General features: G+C 52.1%; 1 protein-coding gene across 1 annotated transcript; it reads left to right on the plus strand.

Moving 5' to 3' along the window:
- Positions 1 to 259: 259 nt before the first annotated feature.
- Positions 260 to 21,717, plus strand: RBP1 (retinol binding protein 1; the record flags this gene model as incomplete). Its single annotated transcript, XM_081105587.1, is given in 5 exon segments — positions 260 to 376; positions 379 to 508; positions 947 to 1,125; positions 19,802 to 19,903; positions 21,475 to 21,717. Coding segments are annotated over 5 exon segments (582 nt in total). The 3' UTR covers positions 21,529 to 21,717.
- Between the last annotated feature and the right edge of the window lie 1,365 nt (positions 21,718 to 23,082).

The raw sequence follows: 23,082 nt of genomic DNA on the forward strand, positions 1-23,082 counted from the left end.
GCAACCCAGAGAGACTGTTTCCCAACCGTCAATGGCCGCCAAATGTGAGACGTTCAAGGATTTTGAAGGAATCCTGCAGGAACCGAAGAGTTGGGGCCAATGAAGCAACATGCCCCCCGCCCGCGCCCCCATTTCTTCCCCCATAGATGAGCGAACTGAAGGTCTGATGGAAGGTGGCCGCGGGCCAGGGACAAACCTAGCCCTCCAACATCCCGCCCCCGCCCCCGCCCCCGCTCAGGAAGGAGGAGCGACGGCTACAATGGATCCTCCCGCGGGCTTTGTGCGAGCTTGGAATCCAGCTGTCACCGCCCCACTTGAGGGCGCACATTTCCGGGCTGCCCACCGGCCGGGTCGCTGCGGTAGCCGCTGCCCCGGCAGAGCCAAGAGCCAACCCCCGCCCTCTCCGCGGCCGTCCGGCCCCAATCGCCTCCCGAAATGCCCGTCGACTTCACCGGGTACTGGAAGATGCTGGCCAACGAGAATTTCGAGGAGTACCTGCGCGCGCTCGGTAAGCCACTGCTCGCCGAGCCTGGCCCGGGGCGCCCGCGAGCCCCTCCGAGGCGCTCCTCCCCGGAGCCTGCGCGAAAGGGCGGCCGCGGGGCCCCGGGTGGCCAGCAGGCTTGAACTGGAGGGTGGGGTGGTCAGGGTTCATTAGTGGTAAATATCAGAGAGTTGGCTCTAAAAGTTGGCTCTAGACGTGGATGATTTTACTAGGAACGCTGGGCTTGTTTTCCTAGTTGTTTTTCAAGGGGTAGCATAAGGGCGGAAAACTTTGTTGCAAAGAACAAAATAAAGAAAAAGGCGCAAATTGGCTGCGCACAGCGTGCAAGCGAGAGGGAACCCCAGCTGTGCTCCCGGGAGCAGGCTCCCGGGCCCCTCTCCCTGAGGAGCAGTTCTCTGAGTTTTCCGGCCCACTCTCTGCCCCTCTCTGCCCGGCCCCCTGCAGATGTCAATGTGGCCTTGCGCAAAATCGCCAACTTGCTGAAGCCAGACAAAGAGATCGTGCAGGACGGCGACCATATGATCATCCGCACGCTGAGCACTTTTAGAAACTACATCATGGACTTCCAGGTTGGGAAGGAGTTTGAGGAGGATCTGACGGGCATAGATGACCGCAAGTGCATGGTGAGGACCTCCTGCGGGGGGGGGGGGGGGGGTCGCTGACCAAGGGCTGGGCTCATTCATTTGAGAGGGGAGCAAGGACCCTTGTATTCTTAGGGACCAGGGATCTTAGCCTGGTGCCCCAAGTAGGCAGCACCCCTCATCCAGCATCCTCCTCCGTGCAAACCCGATGGTTATAGTTCTAAACATTTCGGCTGCTTTAGTTTCTTCTGTGTCCCGACATGTGCTTTATACACTTGACTCCGCCTAATCCTCCCAACAACCTTTGAGGGAGGTATGAGTACACCCATTTAACAGATGAGAAAACTGTCTCAAAGAGATGAAGTAACATGCCTGGAGCAGCACCAAGAGGGAGGGGTGGGCTGGAATTCCAGGCATGTCTGTTGACTGTTCTCTGGCTGCACTCTGGGTGGTGGAGGAAGGAGAGAGAGCAGGAAGGGAGGAAATAAAGAAGAAACACAGGAAACCCTCTTAAAGTGTAAACTTCCCATATGACCGAGCATGAAGCCACTCTAGGAAGCAGGGGCCACCGTGATCCCTGCCAGAAGCCTTCTGACCTGCCCCTTTCTGTCCCCAAACTGGGATTTGGCTCCTGACCATCCATCTCCGTCCCCACCTGTCTTCCGCTCTGCACTGCAGAGCTTCCTTTGAACCTTGCAGCCAACACCTACTGGAAAGGTCAGCTCCTCTGCAGCTCCAGCCAGAGGCTGCAGCAATGGGGGGAGGAGGTGGAGACCCGCCCCCAAGGGTGGGAAGCTGGTGACCAGGAGACCCCAATTAGTGCTGCCACAGCAAACTCCGGAAGGGCAGCCCCAGGCCTCCATCAACATTCTCTGGTCACTGGGAGGTCAGGGTACTCGGGTCTCCCTTTCAGTCTTGGGTCCAGAGCTGGTTTCTGCTTATCGATGAGGCCCTCCCTCTTGTCCTCCCCGCCCCCTTCTGTTATTAGGGCGGGGGGGGGGGGGGTCTGCTGTTTGCCCTGCACTGCGCACAGCCCAGGGAGGGAGGGGTTAGTCCCCCATATTATGCAATAGCAGGCTCCCCAGGAGAAGGGACTGGCGAGAGATGGGATCTGAGCCCTAGGTCTTTGGACTTTGAAGCCCACACTCCGGCTCTCGGCCAGGTTCCTCTCTGCTGGTAGCTTGTGCAGAAACCAGACGGCCGAGGCTCCTTAGGACAGGGGTTGAGGAGTGCTGGTGTCGGATTGAGGAACCCCAGGCCTGGAGGACTCGTCCTCTGTTGTCGATTCATCTGAAGGCAGTCAGGAGTGAGTTCGAGCCTGCTGTTCGGCATGATAGCGGAAGAGGGGGTGGCCGCCCTGGTGTGTCCTTGGAGAGGCCGGTAGTGGGAGAAAACACTATTGTGTCTGTAAAGACCCAAGGCCTCTCATCTGCCCAGACGCTCTGTGGGAAAGGTCTGCCATGGTGAGGTGGGGGCCTGCCCTGCCTTTCAGACCTCTGCCCATGGTCCGCCCCCTGGCCCGCTGCATGGAATTGCACTGTAAGAACAGTCGTCCCCAGCTCACTCCTGGGGAACTCACAGAGCACAAAAAACATCTGTTTATTTGGGGTCACCCACAGCCTCTGGAATGTGTTGGCTTGAACCTGGCTAATTATCTTTGCTCTTTTATTCCCTCCATTAATGCGGAAAACATTCATTGATCACCCAGGAATACTAGGTAATACTCAAGGGCTTACTATGTACCTGGTACTGTTCACATTTTATTTTAATTCGGTCTTTACAACATTTTACAGATAAAAAGACTGAGGCAGGGCTTGTTGTGTGGTTTCTGGGAAGCAGAGTAAATGGCAGAGGGAGGATTTGAATTTGGTCCGTCAGCACCAGAGTGCCTGCCCTTAACCATTGCACTGTACCCGCCGCTTTCCTGACATGCTAGTAGTCACTGCTCCAGGGGCCGGGACACAGCCCAGCACGCACAATCCCTGATGTGCGGGAACTCAGAGTCTGTGGCGGAGACACACAGTCCATACACTGTGAGATCAGTGGTGACAAAGGGAAGACGCAGAGGAGGGATCCAGAGGAGTTCTGGAGAGGGGCACTTCTGTACTTGATTATAAAAGAAGAGGAGGAAGGGAGGGTTTTGGACACGAGGGAAGGGACACAAGGCCACCTTCTTTTCTTAACCCAGCAGTAGGACAGTGATAGGTGAGCAGATCAGGGAGCCCAGCGGCTGGGCAAACCGGATGACGTCGGGCAAGATTCATGGTCCCTTCTGCTGTCTCAGGACTCACTAGATGGCCACTCTTTACTTTGCTGTTGCCCTTTGGGGAGGGAAGGCCCCTCTGCCCAGGCCCGCCCTTGGCCCCCACCTCGCCTTTCTCTCCTGACTGCCCAGCTGGATGGCAGGCCATAGTGAAGAGCGTTCTGTGGGAGGGTTAGAACAGAATTCCAGGAACTGCCAGCCTGAGGCTTGTGAATGGAGGGGAGCTGCATGCCAAGATGCCATGCTGGCAGCGGTCTCTGGGCCCTCAGGGGCCTGAGCAAGGTGGTGGCCCCTTCTGCTCCACATGCTCTGCACCCACCAGCCAGTCCAGCAGCTGGGAGGAAGCCAGTTTGTTCTCAGCATCAGGTGGCTTCATTCTAACATGTTCTTCCCAGCACATTACAAATTACAGGTGTCATTTCTCACCTGGGATCATTCACTCAGGTGTGTTCATTGCTCTCTGGGTCCTACAAGTATTTCGAGGTGCCGGCTCTGTCTTTGCATCCCTTTGTTACTGAGATGAATCATGTAAGAGTCCTGCCCTCACGGAGTTCAGGGTAGTGGGGGAGACAGGCCGCAGCAGCCAGTCATACTGTGATGTGTGCCATGGAGGGAGGAGAGGCAGAGAAGTACCTCCTCCTGGCTCTGGGGGGTCAGGAGAAGTTCCCAAGGAAGTGGAGTCTAAGCTGTGGCTTGAAGGATAGACAGGAAGTCGCCAGGCAAACAGGAAGAGGATGAGAGGAAGGCCAAGGCCAAGAGAGCAGCACTTGGTAAGTGCTATTTCGGACTTATCCCACACCAGGCCCTGGACTCAGTGTGGGGTCACGGAGGTAGCACGGCCCCCTGGAGCCCCCAGGCCAGTGGAGGAGACAGATGCAACTTCAGGCCGTTGCAGCCCAGTGTTGTGATGGAAGCACAGTGGGCTGAGGAGCATAGAACTAGGGTTTGGGGGGCAGTGGTCATGGAAGGCTCCCTGGAGGAGGTCACAACTGAGTGAGGCCTTGAAGGACAAGTAAGAATTAGGGCTGACTTGGAGAAAGGATAAAGCATTCCAGGCAGAGGGAACCATGTGCACAAAGGCCCAGAGGTCAGAAAAGGCCTGGTTGGGAGGAGGTTTCAGGTGAGAGAGGTGCAGTCTGGAAGACTTCAGTGTGGCTGGCGTGCAAAATGTGGCCAAAGGAGAGGAGAGTGATGAGGACTTAAGGAGCCCACAGCCTCAGGGAGCCCATTGCTGGGAGAGAGTGGTCAGCCTTCTGGGAGAGGAGTGGTCAGGCTGCTTGGAGAGGTGTGGCCAGCCTGCTGGGAGAGGCGTGGTCAGCCTGCTGGGAGAGGCGTGGTCAGGCTGCTTGGAGAGGCGTGGCCATCCTGCTGGGAGAGGCGTGGTCAGCCTGCTGGGAGAGGCGTGGTCAGCCTGCTGGGAGAGGAGTGGTCAGGCTGCTTGGAGAGGCGTGGTCAGCCTGCTGGGAGAGGCGTGGTCAGCCTGCTGGGAGAGGTGTGGTCAGCCTGCTGGGAGAGGAGTGGTCAGGCTGCTTGGAGAGGCGTGGTCAGCCTGCTGGGAGAGGCGTGGTCAGGCTGCTTGGAGAGGCGTGGCCATCCTGCTGGGAGAGGCGTGGTCAGCCTGCTGGGAGAGGCGTGGTCAGCCTGCTGGGAGAGGAGTGGTCAGGCTGCTTGGAGAGGCGTGGTCAGCCTGCTGGGAGAGGCGTGGTCAGCCTGCTGGGAGAGGTGTGGTCAGCCTGCTGGGAGAGGAGTGGTCAGGCTGCTTGGAGAGGTGTGGCCAGCCTGCTGGGAGAGGCGTGGTCAGCCTGCTGGGAGAGGCGTAGTCAGCCTGCTGGGAGAGGAGTGGTCAGGCTGCTTGGAGAGGCGTGGTCAGCCTGCTGGGAGAGGAGTGGTCAGGCTGCTGGGAGAGGCGTGACCATCCTGCTGGAGAGGAGTGGTCAGCCTGCTGGGAGAGGAGTGGTCAGGCTGCTGGGAAAGGCGTGGCCATCCTGCTGGAGAGGAGTGGTCAGCCTGCTGGGAGAGGAGTGGTCAGCTTGCTGGGAGAGGAGTGGTCAGCCTGCTGGGAGAGGCATGGCCATCCTGATGGAGAGGCGTGGTCAGCCTGCTGGGAGAGGCGTGGCCATCCTGATGGAGAGGCGTGGTCAGCCTGCTGGGAGAGGAGTGGTCAGGCTGCTTGGAGAGGTGTGGCCAGCCTGCTTGGAGAGGTGTGGCCAGCCTGCTGGGAGAGGTGTGGCCATCCTGCTGGAGAGGCGTAGTCAGCCTGCTGGGAGAGGTGTGGTCAGCCTGCTGGGAGAGGTCAGGCTGACATTCCTCTCAGAGGTTCCCTGGCTCAGAGATCTCTGACCCTGCCTCTCTTCCATGGGAACAAGATAAGTTTCCTAGCCAGAGGGTGAAATCTGGCCTGCAGATATGTTTTGTTTGGCCTGTGCAATGTTTGAAAAATTTCAAAGCCAGTTGCCAGTTATTGCCAAAGATTGTAATATTTCATAGAAAAAAATCCATATTTCTAGCTGTTTTTACCAAAAAAAAAAAATCAAGATGCTAAAAACACTGGGTGCCTGATTATGTCTGTGCCATGTGGCTCCCTGAGACACTGTCACAGCTGCCCCCTTAGATGGAACAGTCTCCAGTTTACGAAGTCCGCTCACCCCACCCTGTTCCTTGAACTCAAGGATCAGCTGGCCCATCCTCATCGCTGTGCCTTGGGTTCCTGAGCAGCTCGCTAAGCAATGGCTCCCTAAGGGCAAGCCAGCAGCAGCAGCAGCAGCACAAGAATGTTAGAAACAGGTTCTCCGGCCACGCCCCTGGCCTGTGAATCAGAAACTGCAATCCGGGTTTCATGGTGCCCACCAGGTGGTTCTGATGCAACTAAAGCTTTTGATCCACTGCTTTGGAGTAAAGAAACATCTCTGTGCCTGCGCCTCTCTAAACCAGGTGTAGAGAGCCATGTGCCGCTGGCCGGTTTCGTCCATCACCTGACCCCTGTAGATACTGCCATCCATGCCCAGAATCACAGACATGGCTCACGGTCTCTGCCCAGGCTGAGGCATGCAGGGATTCAGATCCGTGTAGCCAGAGTCACTCACAACGTTTTCAGTCTGTTCTGTTCAGCTCTGACACGCCCCACAAGCAGCAGAGGCTGTCATTTTGGTGGAAATGTATAGACGAGACCCAGGTTTTCTCCCCTGCCTCCTGCATGCCCTTATCCATCTAGATGACATCTCCAGCCCAGTTTGAAACCATTACCATTTATTGAACCATTATCATTTATTGAATGGAGCAATTGTAGGCTGTGGCAGGGTGGGGGACCTTGAAAAAGGAAGGTGCTCCTCAACTTCAAATAGTGTCCCCCACTCTGGGGCCAGGGAATCCCTGGGAATGAGGAATGACGGGGTTCTTTGTTCCCAGCTCCCCCTAGCTCGAGCAGCTGATTCCCAGGAACCACAGCCAGCCTGCTCTGCGTGGTGGTGGCAGAAGGGCCATTTGTCATCCCACCAGGGACACCGGGTCAGGTTTTCCCTGGAGGGGGTGGCTTTGTTCACGCAGGAGCCTGGCGCCTGTTCCTTTAGCTGAGGCCTCACCTTCATATTCAGCTCTGAACTCAGGATGACCCCTTCCCCAGAGCCTGCCTTCCACTTCCAGCCTCCGCCCTCCTGTGCAGTCCTTTGTTTTGATTGTAAAGGGGAAAACATTCAAATAGCAGAGTAGAGAGTCAGTCGACTGAAATGGAAAGGACCCCTTCCCTCTCTGGGCCTGATTCCCACTCCCAGAGGTTATTCCTGTTACTGTTTCTGGTGGATCTGTCTGGAAATCTTCCTCCATCTATTAATCAGTTAATTAGTCAATATCTCTAAAGCCAAAAAGGAAGGAAGAAAGGCCCACTTCAAATATCGGTGGTGTTTTTTTAATTGGTGAAAGAGAGAGAAACATCGATTTGTTGTTCCACTTAATTATGTGCTCATTGCGTGATTCTTGTATATGCGCTAACCGGGGATTGAACTGACAACCTTGGTTGTATCAAGAGAATGCTCTATCCCAGTGGTCGCCAACCTTTCAGACCTCACGGACCACCGGTTGGCGACCGCTACTCTAGCCAACTGAGCTACTGGCCAGTGCTGTACATTGGTTTTTCACTCAATGATATTTCCTAGGCATCTTTCTATATCAGCACTTACAGATTTTCTGAATTCTGTCCCTTTTAACCATCTATGTTTCCTTCCGTTCCCTCCCTGACTTTCTTGCTTCCATCTGTCCATCATCCATTCATCCGTCCATCTACTTATATGTGGTATACATGAAATCCACCAAACTGCTGTTAACACTTGGGTATAAACTGTTGCCAGCTTTCTGATCCTCTTCTTGACTCATTAGAGCAGCGGTTCTCAATCTGTGGGTCGCGACCCCTTTGGGGGTCAAACGACCCTTTCACGGGGGTCTCCTAAGACCATCGGAAAACATATATAATTACATATTTTCTTTGTGATTAATCACTATGCTTTAATTATGTTCAATTTGTAACAATGAAAATACATCCTGCATATCAGATATTTACATTACGATTCATAACAGTAGCAACATTACAGTTATGAAGTAGCAACGAAAATAATTTTATGGTTGGGGGTCACCACAACATGAGGAACTGTATTAAAGGGCATTAGGAAGGTTGAGAACCACTGCTTTAATGATTAAAGAGATTTTTTTGGTTCTTATTTTTTAAAAACACAATGCCAATGGCAGAAGTAACTCCCTGGGCTGCAGAGCTGAGAATGCCGTCGGATTTGGCAGCCCGTGGGAGCCTCCTCTGCCCAGATCAGGCCCCCAGCATTCGGCTGGTGCCTTTCCCGGGTGGGAACACGGAGTTTCTTTCATTCCTAGCTGAAGTTCTCCGACCTTTGAAATCGTGTCAGCAGCATGCTTGTGAGGATTACTAAAGGGAGAATTAAAGCAACCCAAATAAAATTCACAAAGTAGCTTTCAAAAATCCCACTGGTTTGTTAGGCTTTGATTTTTGTTAGGCTGCAACAAAGGAAAATAGCATGTACTCGGTTCTTACTAAGTGCCATGCCCGGACCAAATGATTTTCGCAATTTTCCTCTTTTGGTTCTCACAACTGCTGTTCTGAAAGTGTCATTATACCCACTTTACAGATGAGAATCTGAGGCTGACAGAGGTTAAGAACCAGCTGGTGGCCGAGGAGGGATTCTGATTAGATAGTCTCTGTTACAAAGCCTCCCGTGGAGCTCTGCTGAGGGCTGGCACTTACTGTGAGCCCCATCACAACCTGGAGGTAGTCAGTATTGACAAGGCGTGACGATGTGGAGAAGAGTGACCTTAAAGGATTCACACAGTGCCTCTGTTTCACATCTGCAAAATGGGCATCATGACTGCTGCCTACAAGGCACTTTCTGAGGACCATAGAGCTAGTTCAGGGGACTGTGCCTTGTGAAGCCACAATGCTGTGTGCAACAAAGGGCCAGAGCCCTCTGATGCCCTAGACTGAAGGTTTACCATCCCCATCTCTGAGGATGTCCAGCCCCTCACAGTCAACCCAGAGCCCTGGCGCCACAGGGCGTGGAAGCAGAGAGGTGGGTGGGGCAGAAAACCCCTCCACTCTCCCCTGCAGGCATCCAGAGTCTATAACTCGATCACTGCCCTTAGGGCCCCATTTCCCCCATGGAAGTCTCTGGAAACCAACCCCTCCAGCCCGGGTCCTATTGCAGACATTTCACATGTGATTAGGATTTATTCATATTTGACTTGGAGCTGATGGGACTCTCAGAGAGCAAGGACCATGCCTGGTTCACAATAGCTTCCTCCCTGGGAAGCATTTTTGATATTTTTGTTGCTGTCTCTGTTATATAAATTGAGTTGTGCTAGAGCTCGCGCGCATACACACACACACTCACACACACACACACATACACACACACACCCTTGTCCTCCAAAGGGGAACCCCAGGTCCCTGTCCTGCTGCCTGAAATGCCTCCATCAGAGCACATTAATTTTGGTTAACTATCCAAAGACTTCTTTCTGTGTTCCTCTAATAGTGCTAGCTAGCTGCCTCTAATACAGTGGTTCTCAACCTTCCTAATGCCGTGACCCTTTAATACAGTTCCTCATGTTGTGGTGACCCCCAGCCATAAAATTATTTTCGTTGCTACTTCATAACTGTAATGTTGCTACTGTTATGAATCGTAATGTAAATATCTGATATGCAGGATGTATTTTCATTGTTACAAATTGAACATAATTAAAGCATAGTGATTAACCACGAAAACAATATGTAATTATATATGTTTTCTGATGGTCTTAGGCGACCCCTGTGAAAGGGTTGTTTGACCCCCAAAGGGGTCACGACCCACAGGTTGAGAACCGCTGCTCTAATACCTGGGTGTCAATGCTCTCCTTCCTGCCTGCCTTCCCCCTTCTTTCCTGGCTGAGGATCCTAGGTCAGATGGGAGCACTCTGGGGAAGAACTGTATAAAGAAGATGGGCCTGAAGGCAGGGGGTAAGGGTGCAGGGGAGCCCAGGCTGCAGCACCCACCTTTGTCAGCCTTGCAACAGACTGGCTGCACCCTCAGCAAATGAGGGGAGAAATCCCAGCTTACAATGTGCAATGAGTCAAAAGAGTCACCTTAGAGATCCTGCTTATGGGATTATAGTCCAGGAAAATCATTCAAAAGAAAAAAACAAACTGTTGGTAGAAAGGTATCTGTAGCTGTGTGGTAATAATCCTCAACGACCCACCCCACGTGAGGGCTATTACTCTGTGGCAGGCCCTGCCTCCAGCGATCCTAGAGGGGATGCTGCTCTCCCATTTCACAGACAGACCTGAGGGGCCTGCCCCCATCACACTACTGGTGACTCTCCTTCAGATCTCCGAGATTCCTGCTTTGTGTGGTTTACAGAACAGACTGCCTCCTGCCGGTGTTCCTAGTTGCCAGGTGACCATGGTGGTTGGAGTGACTGGTGTTTTAATTCCATAGAGCACCGCGTAGCCATGTAAATGATCCCCATGAAGATAAATGAAAAGCGTTTATGGGCAATCAGTCAACAAGTTCCACACATTCTGCAGCTTAGCGTCTCTTTCCCCATTCCCCATCCCCACAGTTCTGCCGACCTCTTGCCTGTAGTAATGATAGCAGCATCTCTTGTGCTTACTGTGTGCCAGGCTGTGTTCCGTAGATTGTTTTATTTAATGACTGCATTGGTCCCCCTCCCTCTGCCTTCAACACTGCAGCCCAACCTTCCCATTCTAAAAAGGGAATCTGATCATGCTACTCAAAGCTCAACACCACCAGAGGCTCCCCAGGGTTCACAGGCAAAGCCAGGCCACACCTGCCCTTTAGCCCCATTCCCTACCTCACACCATATACTTTGCCCCCCTCACCCTTTGCAGGTGCCTTCACTTGCCATCCCCTTTTTGCATTTCTCTGCTCACTTCCCTGGGATAAGGCCCCCACCTCCTCCTCCAGGAAGGTAAGTTCTCATTGGTCAAGACCAGCCCAGGTTTAACTGCTCCATCAGTCTTGTCCTGACTCCCCATCCTCATTCTTGCCTTCTCCTCCCTGCTTCTCTCTGCAGGTGCCGCTCCCCAGGAACCTGTGACACCTCTTAATGCATCTGAGATTCCAGACAGTGGGGCCTACTCCTTTGTATCCCCAGTGCCTAGCACAAGGGGCTCCAATGTGTTTGTCAAATGAGTGTTAAGTACAGATAGCAGGCCCTCAAAGAGTATAAATGGTCGCCATCGATCCTATCACTGCAAGACCCACTTGCCATTTAATAATAGCTAAAGCGTGTTCATATTTCCCACGTGCTGGGAATTCTAAGCACTTTCCACGCATTCGTTCTTTAATCCTCACAATTCCCTGATGAAAATGCCAGAATTCTTCCTGTATTATCAATGAAGACAATGAAAGGCAGAACAGGTGTCTTGTATGAGATCAGGTAGCTGGCAGAGCAGGGCTTGGCTCCTGCTGGTCTGATTCTAGATCAGCCGTGGGCAAACTACGGCCCGCGGGCCGGATCCGGCCCGTTTGAAATGAATAAAACTAAAAAAAAAAGACCGTACCCTTTTATGTAATGATGTTTACTTGGAATTTATATCAGTTCACACAAACACTCCATCCATGCTTTTGTTCCGGCCCTCCGGTCCAGTTTAAGAACCCATTGTGGCCCTCAAGTCAAAAAGTTTGCCCACCCCTGTTCTAGATTGTCACTAGAGAGAGATGACGTCGTTGTTATGCTAAGGGGGTCAAAGCTCTGGATTAATCCCTTTGTGAAGCTCTTGCAATCTGAAATGCAGTGTCCCTCTGCAAAGCGGTCGTGTGAGGGAGTGGACTCATCGGGTGCAGAGGAGTGACATCTGGTTTGCCATCCCCGATGGTGGAGGCTACTTTGCAGGCCAACAACCCAGCTTCAAGGGCTGAGGGCAGCTGCTCCTGGCCCTCCTTCAAGCTCTTGCTTGTCCACAGCCCAGCTCCCTCTGAGACAGTCAGGCTGATTTGTAACCAGTTTAGCTCTGGAGCCAGACTATCATCTTGGGAATCTCATCTCTGCCACTTAAAACCTACTGCCCTTAAGCAAGTTACTTCGCCTCTCTGTGCCTTTACTTGTCCGTGAAGTGGGGATAATTATACAGTGAGAGATACCTACTCCCTGATGAGGAGTAGATGCAGGAAAGCCTGCACGCAACTGTCCTAGTGATATGAGTTATTAATTCTCGCACCTTGGAAACCATGTCCATCAAAAGACAAATTCTGGGGCCTGTAACGTGTGGAGGGACACCTGGCCGTCCAGAGAAAAGCTAACAGGGTCCCATGAGCAGAGGTAGGCCCATAGACACAGGCTGGGCGAGGGCAGAGGGGAACCACTGCTTACCAAGTATTGTATGTGCCCAGCACTGAAATTGGTCCTTGCAGCCCCTTGTTTCACTTCCTCCTTTGGCTCCGTTCCATGGCAAACCCATTTTGCAGATGAAAAAATGGAGGCTCCAATGTGGAGTAAGTGGCTCGAGGTCACCCCGCTAGAAGGAGGTGGGCATGGGTTGGAGCTCAGTCCTGCCCAAGGCTCTCTTTGGGTCTCTCCTGAGTGCCCAGCTCCGGCAGGAGAACCCAGGCCCACAGCCTGCAGTAGGTGCTATTTCCCGGTGACGGCATCCATGGCAGCACGATAGTCCTATGGGCACAGGGGGCAGTGCATGTTCAGAGTTGGGCAGAAGGGGGTTACACCATGGCTGATGCTCTCGCTGGCTGTGTGGCCCTGCATGATGACCAAGTGCTCCGGGCCTGAGAAAGTCAGGGCCCTGTCATACCAGGGGCTAATCCCATTTTATAAGGCTGACCTAAGGAAGAATGAACAGCCACATTGCCTGGGCTATCTTGCCTTTTAAAAATGGGTGTTCATGGCCTGAAAAATAACTAGAGTATCCCTATTCATTCAGCAATGGTGATGCACCTTTTCTCTGCCAGAGATTCTAAGGTGGGAGCTGACATCCTTCTGGGACTGAAAGGATTCAGACCCCTGACCTGCTCCCTCTTCCCCGATTACCGAGCCAGCATCTCTTATCTTCTGGGAGCTGTTTGTTTCTGTCCTCCTTGAAAGATTAAAAAAAAAATAGAGGCGGACTCTGCCTTTCAGAGCCCCTCTGAGCCTTTTTGGCAGGATGGCATCCCCTTATGCCCCCCCCACTTCGGATGGACCCGATAATCCTTGTATTGACTGAGTAGCAGAGCCGGCTCTGCCTGCCGGAGAAGCAAACATCTGGATTCTCCATTGCACCAGGCTTGGCTGGTGGAGCCACAGAGATGTGAGGTTGAGGAAGAAGAGAGGCCGTGAGTGGTCTCCCCAGTAAATTCAGGGGTGGGAGGTGCAGGCTCGGGCTCCATGGGAGGGTTATGCCAAGAGAGTCCAGCAAGGCAATGCCCCTCATGTCGCCCCTGCACAGCCTGCATCTGTCCAGGCTGTGCCCTCTGTCTGGGAGTCTCTTGGGCTTCTTTTTCAATTTTTACTTTATAACCCAGACTTTATGAAGTTTTTGGTGTCAATTCCAGCATGACCCCCAATATTACCTCTTCCAGGAACCCTTCCCTACTGGACCTCTGTTCCCAGGTCAGAGGCTGATGAGGAGGCTTCCCCCTTGCATAGCTACATGCCGGCACCTGCCTTTAACCAGCACTTCCTGTTTTGCTGGAATCCTCTGTCTGCTTGTCTTCTTTTCCAGTAGTGTGTGACCTGCCTCTATGTCCTGCACCTGACGCTGGTGTGCAGGCGTGGAACCCACAATGGCTGACTGTTGTTTCCTTGCACAGAACCGTGCTGCAAAAGCCTACTGCTCATTCAAGGGTCAGATCAGGGCACGGCAGAGCACAGTAGCCAAGAGTGCTGCTAGAGGGCAATCTCATCTGCCCACTTCCTGGGTGCATGGCCTGGAAGCCTCAGTCTCCACATCGTAAAATGGGGAGAAGCATAACTGCTCCAGGTGGTTTAAGGAATCAACTTGCTGCGACCCATGTTCTGTTTAATGTCCTGTCCAGGACGTAGTGAGTGTTCAGTGTGTGTTGTTAGGATGATGATGGTGACAGTGATCCCCTTCCACCAGGAAGCCTTCCCAGCATCCCAGACGTGTCCACGTCTGCCTTCCCTGCAGGCTGAGCCCAGCCTCAGGGCCACCCTCAGTGCTGGTCCCCTAGGACAGCGTGCAGTTCTACAGGAGCTCTGCGACCATCTCCAGCCCCATTGCCCTCCTCCCCACCCAGGACCATGGCCTCCTGGGGCCTCGGGATCTCGGACAGTCTTTTGTTTAAAATTGATTCAGGGTACTTTCTTACATGTTTAAGGAGGTTTGAAAAATAACATGCCAAGAAGAGTCAACATTTTTTGGTGTTTTTTTGTTGATGTTGTTTGGTTTTTTATTTTTTTGAGCGGAGACAACAGAGTCTTAACATTTTATCATTGTGTTTGTCCTAAGAATTAGTTATCATTTGCTATAAGCTTCTTTGTGGTATTGGAATTGCATTCTTCATGCCCACAAAGGCCTTTTTGTGGCTTCATTGCTTTGTAGTAGTTGCTTTTAACAGCGTTTATGTCCCTAATTACTTGTTCACATTTTAAGGCCTTATTAATTTAGTTTTAATCTGCTTTTAGAGCGAATTGGCTTTCCCTTCGCATGTGCTGATTTTAGGTAATTGCCAGCCCCCTAGGAATGGATCAGAGGAAGTGGAGCCAGCCCAGCCACTCAGCAGCAGCCTGGCCTCACGGCAGCGAGTGCACTCCTCAGCCAGAGAGAAGTGGGTTTAAGTGATGGCTGGACTCCTAACCCCTAGGTGGCTTGGGCTGGTGACTTAACTAAGCTGCGTTTTTATCAGCTTTAAAGGTCAAGTGAAGCACTATGGAACCCTCCCCGCACAGGGTTCTGTGTGACCCTCCTTGACCTTCCCACAAGCTCCAGAGGCTGCGAACGTCCTCATTGTCCCAGGAACCCTCAAAGGGTAGAGCACACTGGAAGCTCGAACCCCAGGAGGAAGGGCCAATTGGCCTCGTGTAGTAATTCACACCACATGCAGGAGTACACTGTCTGGGTTTTTCAATTCATCCCTCACATTTAAAGAGCACAGGTTTGGAGTCAGGCCTGTGTCAGTCCTGGCTCTGGCCTCTGCAGGCAGAATCAGCGTGGACAAGACCTGCCCTGTGAAGCTCTGGCTCTACAACCACAGAAAACAAGATCCACTCCCAGCCTCTGGGTTCATAAGCAGGGGGCCTCCTAGAGCTGGGCGGGTAAGAGTGAAAGGACGAGTGATTGATCGTCCCCCTGCCCTGCTCACCGGAGTGGGAGTTTGGACATGTGGGAACTGTAACAAATGTCACAAATTCTTGGCAGCCAACTTGAATCCCACTAGTTGTGGTTCATGCCAGGTCACTACCAAAAATGGATCCATTTAATGGGAATGGCCTGTCACTTCTAGTACAGGTCACTAGCACAGGGCCAGGAGGCTCGAGACTTCCCTGGGACATCCTCCCTCGGGCCGCCTGCAGGAGTCAGGTTTTCTGTCACTGTCCCCGTGCAGCTGTGCCAGCGGGGCTTTCTAAGTGGTCAGGGGAGCTAGACAATGGCTTTTAAGGTGACAGTCCCTTGTCAGAGTGATGCAGAGCTGTCTGCATTCATCTGTTGGTGCATGTCTTTGGGGGAAAGCTGCTGACAAGGCCAAAGTATTGGAGGTTATTCATTTTTAATAGAAAAGTTAGACTGGCTTTGCTTTACAACCAGCTGCTCTGGGCTCCAGCCCATTGGCCGACTTTTAGTTGGACGATGCGATGAGAAGTACTGTTGAAAGGGGAGCTGAGTGTAGCCATACTTCCCCCCTTGTCCTTGGATTTGTCTGGGCTTCATATCCAAGGTGACGCCCCAGAGCTCATAGGGTTGAGGACTGGAGGCAGCACTGCCCATCCCCGTGTTTTGTACCATGTTCACCTCAGCCCCCAGAGCAAGCATGTCAAACACAAAGGCTAACACGGGCCAAATAAACAAGGTTTCAGTTTATGTGGACCACAAAAAAACAAAAGCTTCAATTTTCATAGAAACGTGAGTTTATTTCGATAAAGACATGCTGAATACAAAGGGCTGAAATAAATGAGTCATCGTTAACATCAAATAATAGAACATTTTAATAAAAATATTTTTTCTTGAACATTACCTTACCAGACACTGAATAACTGCACAAATTCATAAGCATTACGCAAATAAACCTGTTTTTCTTGTTCTCCGAAAGCGAAATATTTCCTGTTGTGCACACCAAACAAGTCAGTCCAAGACTAATGACGTGGCAATCGGCTGCTAAAATATTCGCTGCTAGTATTAGTGGAGAGAAATGGTGCTCCTGTGCAGAAGGCACAGAAGGGAAATGAATGCAACACAATTATAGTAATCAGTCAATTAGCGAGCATTGTAGTTCGTTATTAATAATCATGTATAACAGGATATTGTAAAAATTAAGTTACAAAATTTTTATTAAAACATTTCTTACATACGTTACATTGGCTGGGCCGCAAAGATATTCGCTGTGGCCCACATGCCGCCCACAGGCCGCGAGCTTGACATGCTTGCCTCAGAGCATCTGCCGCTTGAGAAGCTTCAGGAACATCCTTTTGGCTGAAATTTCCCCCGTGAGACCCCGATTAAATGGACTCTGCAGGGTGAGGGTCCAAACTAGACTGAGATCTGGGACAAGCTGAGCCCCTGTCCCAGACCTCACTGCTCCGGCTCTAGCAAAGGTGGCCACAGAATGGCCTCTTCCTGGGTCCCAGGAAGGTGGTTATCAGAAGATCTCTTTTGTGTCATAAGGGAACAAGGGACCATTGTTTGTTACCCATTCCCCTTGCAACATTGCTTTCTTTCCTCTCCATTGTTTGTGGGTGATCATCTCCTCCCTGGCTCTCCCCCTCCCCCCTTTTCTGTTCTTAGGATAAATCTGATCCTCTGGGCAATGGATAGTTTATTCCCACAGGACACAAAGCTTAAAAGGAACTCCCTCCCACCAGAAGTGACTGTGGAGTAGAGGCAAGAGAACTAAGTCCCGTTTTTGGAGTCATCACAGCTATCTGTGGGAAGGCTCCAAACAGATCTTCTGCCTGCACAAAGACGCATTCAATTCTACAGCAAGCGGACATAGCCGTGCTCCTTGGCGCCCAGCTCAGCACGTCTCTGGGAAGGGAAGGAGCTTCTGAAACATTTAGTCGTGATAAATAGCACGCCCATCAGTCTTCACGAAAGACTTTAGTTATTGTCCAACTTCAGCAAGCAAATCCCATTCATATCTGAGCTCTGCCTCATATGCCAGCCCTAATTTTTAAAAAACAGAAATATGTATATGTGTATCAATAGAAAATAACACTAGACAGAAGTCTAGAAGTTAGAGTAATTATCTCTGAAGAAGCAAGATCCCACACATTCTTTGCATGACTATGTTCTTTTTAGAGCATTTCTTGTGTTTTCCAGTACAGAGGGTGTGAATATGCTCATTGACGCTTCTGTTTCCGGTAGAGGCAGAAGTATGTATATCGTAACCGAGACCCAGTGAGTCTCTCTTGGCCTCTGATGAGTCTGGAGCCCTCAGTTTGCAGAGTAGACTCTGGATTAGCACGCGAAGAGAAGCTGTTCTGGTATTCTTAGCAGCTCCTTGAAGTCCAGAGCTGCCTGATTTCTCAGTCCCCTCTCCCCTTCACAGGCCGGGGATGGACAAGGCGGCCAGTGAATGGGCATCTTGTCTTGTGACTTGAGGTCATTAATGGTCATGACCCATGTCAACCCTCATCAGACATGAACTTCATTATGCTCTGACTTGGAGGTGGGATCTTCTCTCAGGTTTGGGGCTGGCCATGTGCCCCGAGTGAGCTCTGCAGGGGAAGAGCAGCCCCCACCCAAGTCCTCCTGTACCCCGTCACCTCCAGGGGACATGCTCCAGGGGCAGAAGTCCGATTTATTCCTGTGCAAACAAAGGTGGGGGAACAGCTGGCTCCACCTGTCACCCTTGTGCATGTGTCTCCCTGTGGCGTCATCCCAACAGCAGAGGGCAGTAGTGATCAGCAAGTCCAGGAAAGAGATGGGTTACCAGCCAGGAGCAGGTGGTCCTCCTATAGGGAGTGGCCACACTCACCCCACACCCATTCCCAGATTTCTCCTTCTCTCCTGAATGCTTACCAGGCTGTTGCTAACTGTCCTGACTCAGCTGAGCCAGGGCAGGAGCACAAGAACCCTAGAACCTTACCTCTGTGAAGCGGGGCCTCTGACCCCTTGGCATGACAGATGGGGACACTAGGGCCCAGCGAAGGGACTTGCTCAGAGTCACACAGGGAACCAGGGGCAGAGGAGTTCTAACTGCTTTAGTGAGGAAGCAGGCACCGTGTGGAAGGGCTGGAGGCGGGAGGCGGGTGGCTGCAGGTAGGAGAGATGCCCACTGCACCTGTGCACAGGCCCCAGCCTAGACCACGAGCTCCTGGATTGTCTCACCTCTAAATTCCAACACTCTGAGCCCCATATTTCTGGGTGGGCCCTTTGCCGCTCCAGTAAGACCGTGATGTCTCCCATTGGCACAGCCTGGGCCTCCTGCGGTCTGTCCTCCCTTCCGCACACCCAGCGCCTGGCAGGGCACCCAGTGCTCAAGGAAGATGTGAGGGCTCAAGGTGGTGGGTGCAGATGGGTAGTGAGCACCGACAGGAAAGGGGACCTCCTTCTCTCTCCCCACCATCCCGAGAGCTTCCTGAGCACATCTGTGCTATCTCGTCTCTGGGCCTTCGTCTCATGGTGGTCTCTCAACAGCCTGCTCCCCACTCTCCCTTCCTCTGCTTCAGCTCCATTCTTCTGTTGCTCAAGGCCCAGCCCTGGTGCCTCCCCCTCCCAGAGCCTCACCTTCCCTGACTCTCATCTGGATTCCCGCCGCCTTGGTCTGTAACTGGTGACCCTGGGCCACTAGGGAAGCTGTGAAGGTCGGTGGGGAGGAGGACTTCAGGGCCCCGCAGGTCTGTGTTCCAACCTGGCACTACCACTGACCATCTGGATGAACTTGGCAAGTCTCTGAGCCGGATCTGTAAAACGGAGATGCTAATCCATGTTCCACATGGACAGTCAGGAGGATCTAGAGACGCACTGGAGTGCCTGCAGGAGCTGCCACTCCTACCTGTAGCTGGCATTTGTGTCTGGGTTGTTCTCCGTAAGATGAACAGCAATTTGAGGGCAGGGGTGTGGTCTTATTGGTGTCCCAAGTGAATGAATGAGTGAATTCTGGGGATGGGCAGAGAAGTCTGTGAAGTCTGCTTTTTACCAGCAAGATGCAGGACAGCCGCCCTCACTGTCCCTCCAACCCCCACACACCCAGTGTGCACTCAGCCCTCCGAAGCCCCTCCTCCCTTCCAGCCCCATTCTCAGCTGCCCCGCCTCAATGACATTTTCTCTCTTAATTGTCCTTTTAAATGAAATTTGTTAAGGTTGATGTAATTTTTAAACTGATTTGCATATTTTAATTTGTTGTTGTTAATCCTTACCCAAGGTTATTTTTCCATTGGTTTTTAGAGAGAGTGGAAGGGAGACGGGAGAGACAGAGAGAGAGAAACATCAATGTGAGAGAAACATCAATCTGTTGCCTCCTGCACGAGCCCAGACCAGGAGCCAGGGATCAAGTCTACAACTGAGGTACCTGCCCTTGACTGGAAATCAAACCCAAGACCCCTCAGTCCTCAGGCCAGTGCTCTATCCACTGAGCCAGACTGGCTAGGTCTGATTTGTATATTTTCATAAGAGCATGTGATGGACGGGGAGTATTAAAGAGCACGTGATGGACAAGGAGTATTAGGCTGCAAACTTTCTGTGAAATTGACTGAATGATCGATTGGGGCTGCCCTTCCTCCAGCCCTCGGGGTGGGTGCTAGCTCAAGACTGACATAAACTGGTTTTTTGCTTGGCAGACCACGGTGAGCTGGGATGGGGACAGGCTCCAGTGTGTGCAGAAGGGTGAGAAGGAAGGACGCGGCTGGACCCAGTGGATTGAGGGTGATGAGCTGCACCTGGTAGGTTCCTGGGGCGAGGGTGGGACCGGTCCTGCTGTGGTTCCTATTTGCAAGATGAGGGCATAGAGACTCACCTCCAAGTCACACAGCTAGAAAGTGGCAGAACTAAATTTACTCCCAAGTAATGTCTCTTTTCACCATGCCAACTGTGGCAGGCAAGCACCCAGGACAATTCTCTAAGCAAGACATGATCTCAACAATCCAGGTCAGGGAGGTGAAGCCTTTCTCAGCTCAGCTGTGGGCCCCACTCACCCTGCCCTCCAGCCTGGGACCTCTGGTCAAAGCTACTTCTGCTCCATTCATTGCCTGGAAAAAGCACCCACAAATCCAGAGAAGGGACCTTAGCATCCGGAGGGCTAAACATTTCCTCGGAGAGGAGACCTCTCATCACTTCTGTGCCCTTGGACTTCCCTAACCATCTTCCTTCTAAGAAAGGAGTCTGGTCCGGGTGACCTGGGTTCTAGTCCTGACTCACTGAGTGCCTTTGAGTCGGTACCTTCCTTCCTTCAGCTCATCTGCAAAATGCCCTCCTACCACATAGGGGTTCTGCAAAGATCAGGGCCTGCAAGAGCTCTGGGACGTGTACGGGCGAAGAGACATGAGAGCATTATATTCAGAGGCGGCTTAGGAAGATACAGAGAGCCAGGCTGCAGTGCCCGGCCTTGGGCATCTCCTCCCTGGGCCTTCCTTCCTCAGCTGCACGAGAGCGGGTAGCTGTGTGATCTCCCCGGGCCTTTCCGCTCAGTGGTTCTGTGGCTCCGTGACAGAGGGTGCAGACTGGGGCCACAGGCCTCATTTATTTGGCCATCAATGGGCTTCAGACTTCTTCAGCCAACAATTTAACAGGAAATGTCACATGAATATTTTGATTTCTAGCCTTCAAAAAAAACAAAAAACAAAAAACCCTTGGAAGGGGTGGCAACACTGTGCTGTCATTCCCCCTGGCAGCAATCATCAGGGCTGCCTGCAGGCAGGGCATGGCTTTCTTGGCTATGTACTACCTGGGAGTACTACCTGGGAGTGTTTAGTACTACCTAGGAGTGTTTAATAATAGCAATTTCAGTACCCCACCCACTGAAGTGCTGATAGAACTGGTCTAACCTGGGCCCAGGCATTTTTCAAGCTCCCCAGCTAACTCAGCATGCAAGTGAAGCTTGGAAGCAGCATGCGAGTTTGCCACCCAAGTCTGTGGCAACTTATTGAGCCCTTTGAGGGGTCGAGTCTTGTGTCTGGACCTGATTTCTTCCAAGGCTGGGCACAGACTCTGTCCTGGGTTTAGGCCTGAGGTTCGGAGAGTCTTTGGGCCCATTAGGGAGGCAGTGGGAGCATCAGAGGGTCAGTCTTGTTGGTCAGCTCTGAGCCACATCAGTTTCCCAACCAGCTCTCATCACAGGCTGTAGCCTCATCTGCACTGATCCAGTTCAACCAACTCTCCAAGGAATTGGTTAGTTCAAACCAACTCTTGGGAAGAATAGCAGCCACTGAGTATTTCCTAAGTTGCTGCCCCTAGAAGTACTGACCCCTCGTGTGGCCTTCGTCTGGCCAATGACAGGCATCTGTTTTTGTTTCAGGAGATGAGAGTGGAGGGTGTGGTCTGCAAGCAAGTGTTCAAGAAGGTGCACTGAAGCCGGGGCAGACCTCGGTCTCTGGGAGTGAGTGGCATGGGCATGTGGGCGGGGGTCCCCGCTCTGCACAGCATGGGGCAGAAACGTCCAGCCACCTCCAGGTATCGGTTAGCAGTCTGTCTCTTGGCCTTGTCCCTTTCCCTTTTCTTAGAACAAAACCATCCCAATAAAAGTGCTTTCTGCTCAAGACGTCTCTCTGGAGAAGCTTCCCCTCTGTGCTCTGTTTCTCTGGGGCTTCGGAAGTTGGCTTCCCCTGGTGCCACCCCGCCAGTAGGGGGGACTTCCGCCGCAGCCTGAAGATTTAGTCGTGATGGTGCACCTGTGTGATCTTTCCTCAGGGCCCTGGCTGGGGGCTGACATCTGTGTGCCTCCCACACTCCGGGTCCACTCAGGGCCACAGTGCAGTGGGTGCCACAGAAGCCGGAGAAGGTGCTCTCCCCGTGGGGACGTAGAGCCTGTGAAGGGGACCCCACCAGCAGAGATCTCTAACTCTGTGTGCACAGGAGATGCTCTAAAATTACCTGTGGATGAAATGGAACTGGGTTGCAGTTGGGAAACAGCTAGAATGAGGTGAGCCTTAACCAGAGGCAATTACCTATTTGATTGGATTTCAAAGGTGTCATGAACCCACCCAAAACCATCCCCACCTCACCTATGGGCTGATGTAAAGCCTTCCTTTTCACTATTTTATATATATATAATTTTTATTGAATTTATTGGGGTGACATTGGTTAATAAAATTATATAGGTTCCAGATTTATAGTTCAATAGTACATCATCTATATATGGTATTGTGTGTTCACCACCCAAAGGCAAGTCTCCTTCCATCACCATCTATCCCACCTTTACCCTCTACTACATCCCCCAACCCCTTCACTGTTATAGAAGAGACATAACTCGCAAATTCCCCTGGAAGAGGGAAAGCAACTCATGTTCACACTAAAGTGCAACGATGGCTTGCTGTGCCTTTGTATAAAGAAACACAGGGAAACTGAAGTGTGGTGAGGCGGTGGGAGACCATGGGTGGGGGAAACCCCGGGGAAAGGGGAGGCTTACATGGAGGACCCCCTTAATATCAAGTCTGTCCAGGCTGTGCACTGCCCCCTTGAAACCAGTACTGGGTTAGGAGTCAGATGAGCTGAGTTCGAATCCCAACACATCCACTTCCAGGGCAACACCACACCCCTCTGGACCTAACTTCTCCAGTCAGCAAACCGCCGTAATGATCCATCTCCCGGGCCGAGCACTAGACGAGTGTCCCTCAGACCTGGCTAAGCATTCGAAGCACCTGGGGTGTCTTCAGAACTCCCTAGTCCAGGCCACGGCCCAGAACAATTACATCAGAATGTGTCAAGGTGGGACCCGGGCACCTTTTGTAGTTGTTGTTCAGCTCCCAGGTAATTCTCATAGGCCACTGGAGTTGAGAATCGCTGCCCTAAACTAGCGTTTCTAACCTGAGGCTGATCCAGCCTCCGTCCAGGGGCATTTGGCGATGTCTAGAGACATTTCATTTATAACTTGGATGGGGCCTCTACTGGCATCCCAGGCCTCTGC

This window comes from Myotis nattereri (assembly GCF_964212035.1).
Source record: "Myotis nattereri genome assembly, chromosome: 14".
In the NCBI taxonomy this organism is placed as follows: domain Eukaryota; kingdom Metazoa; phylum Chordata; class Mammalia; order Chiroptera; family Vespertilionidae; genus Myotis; species Myotis nattereri.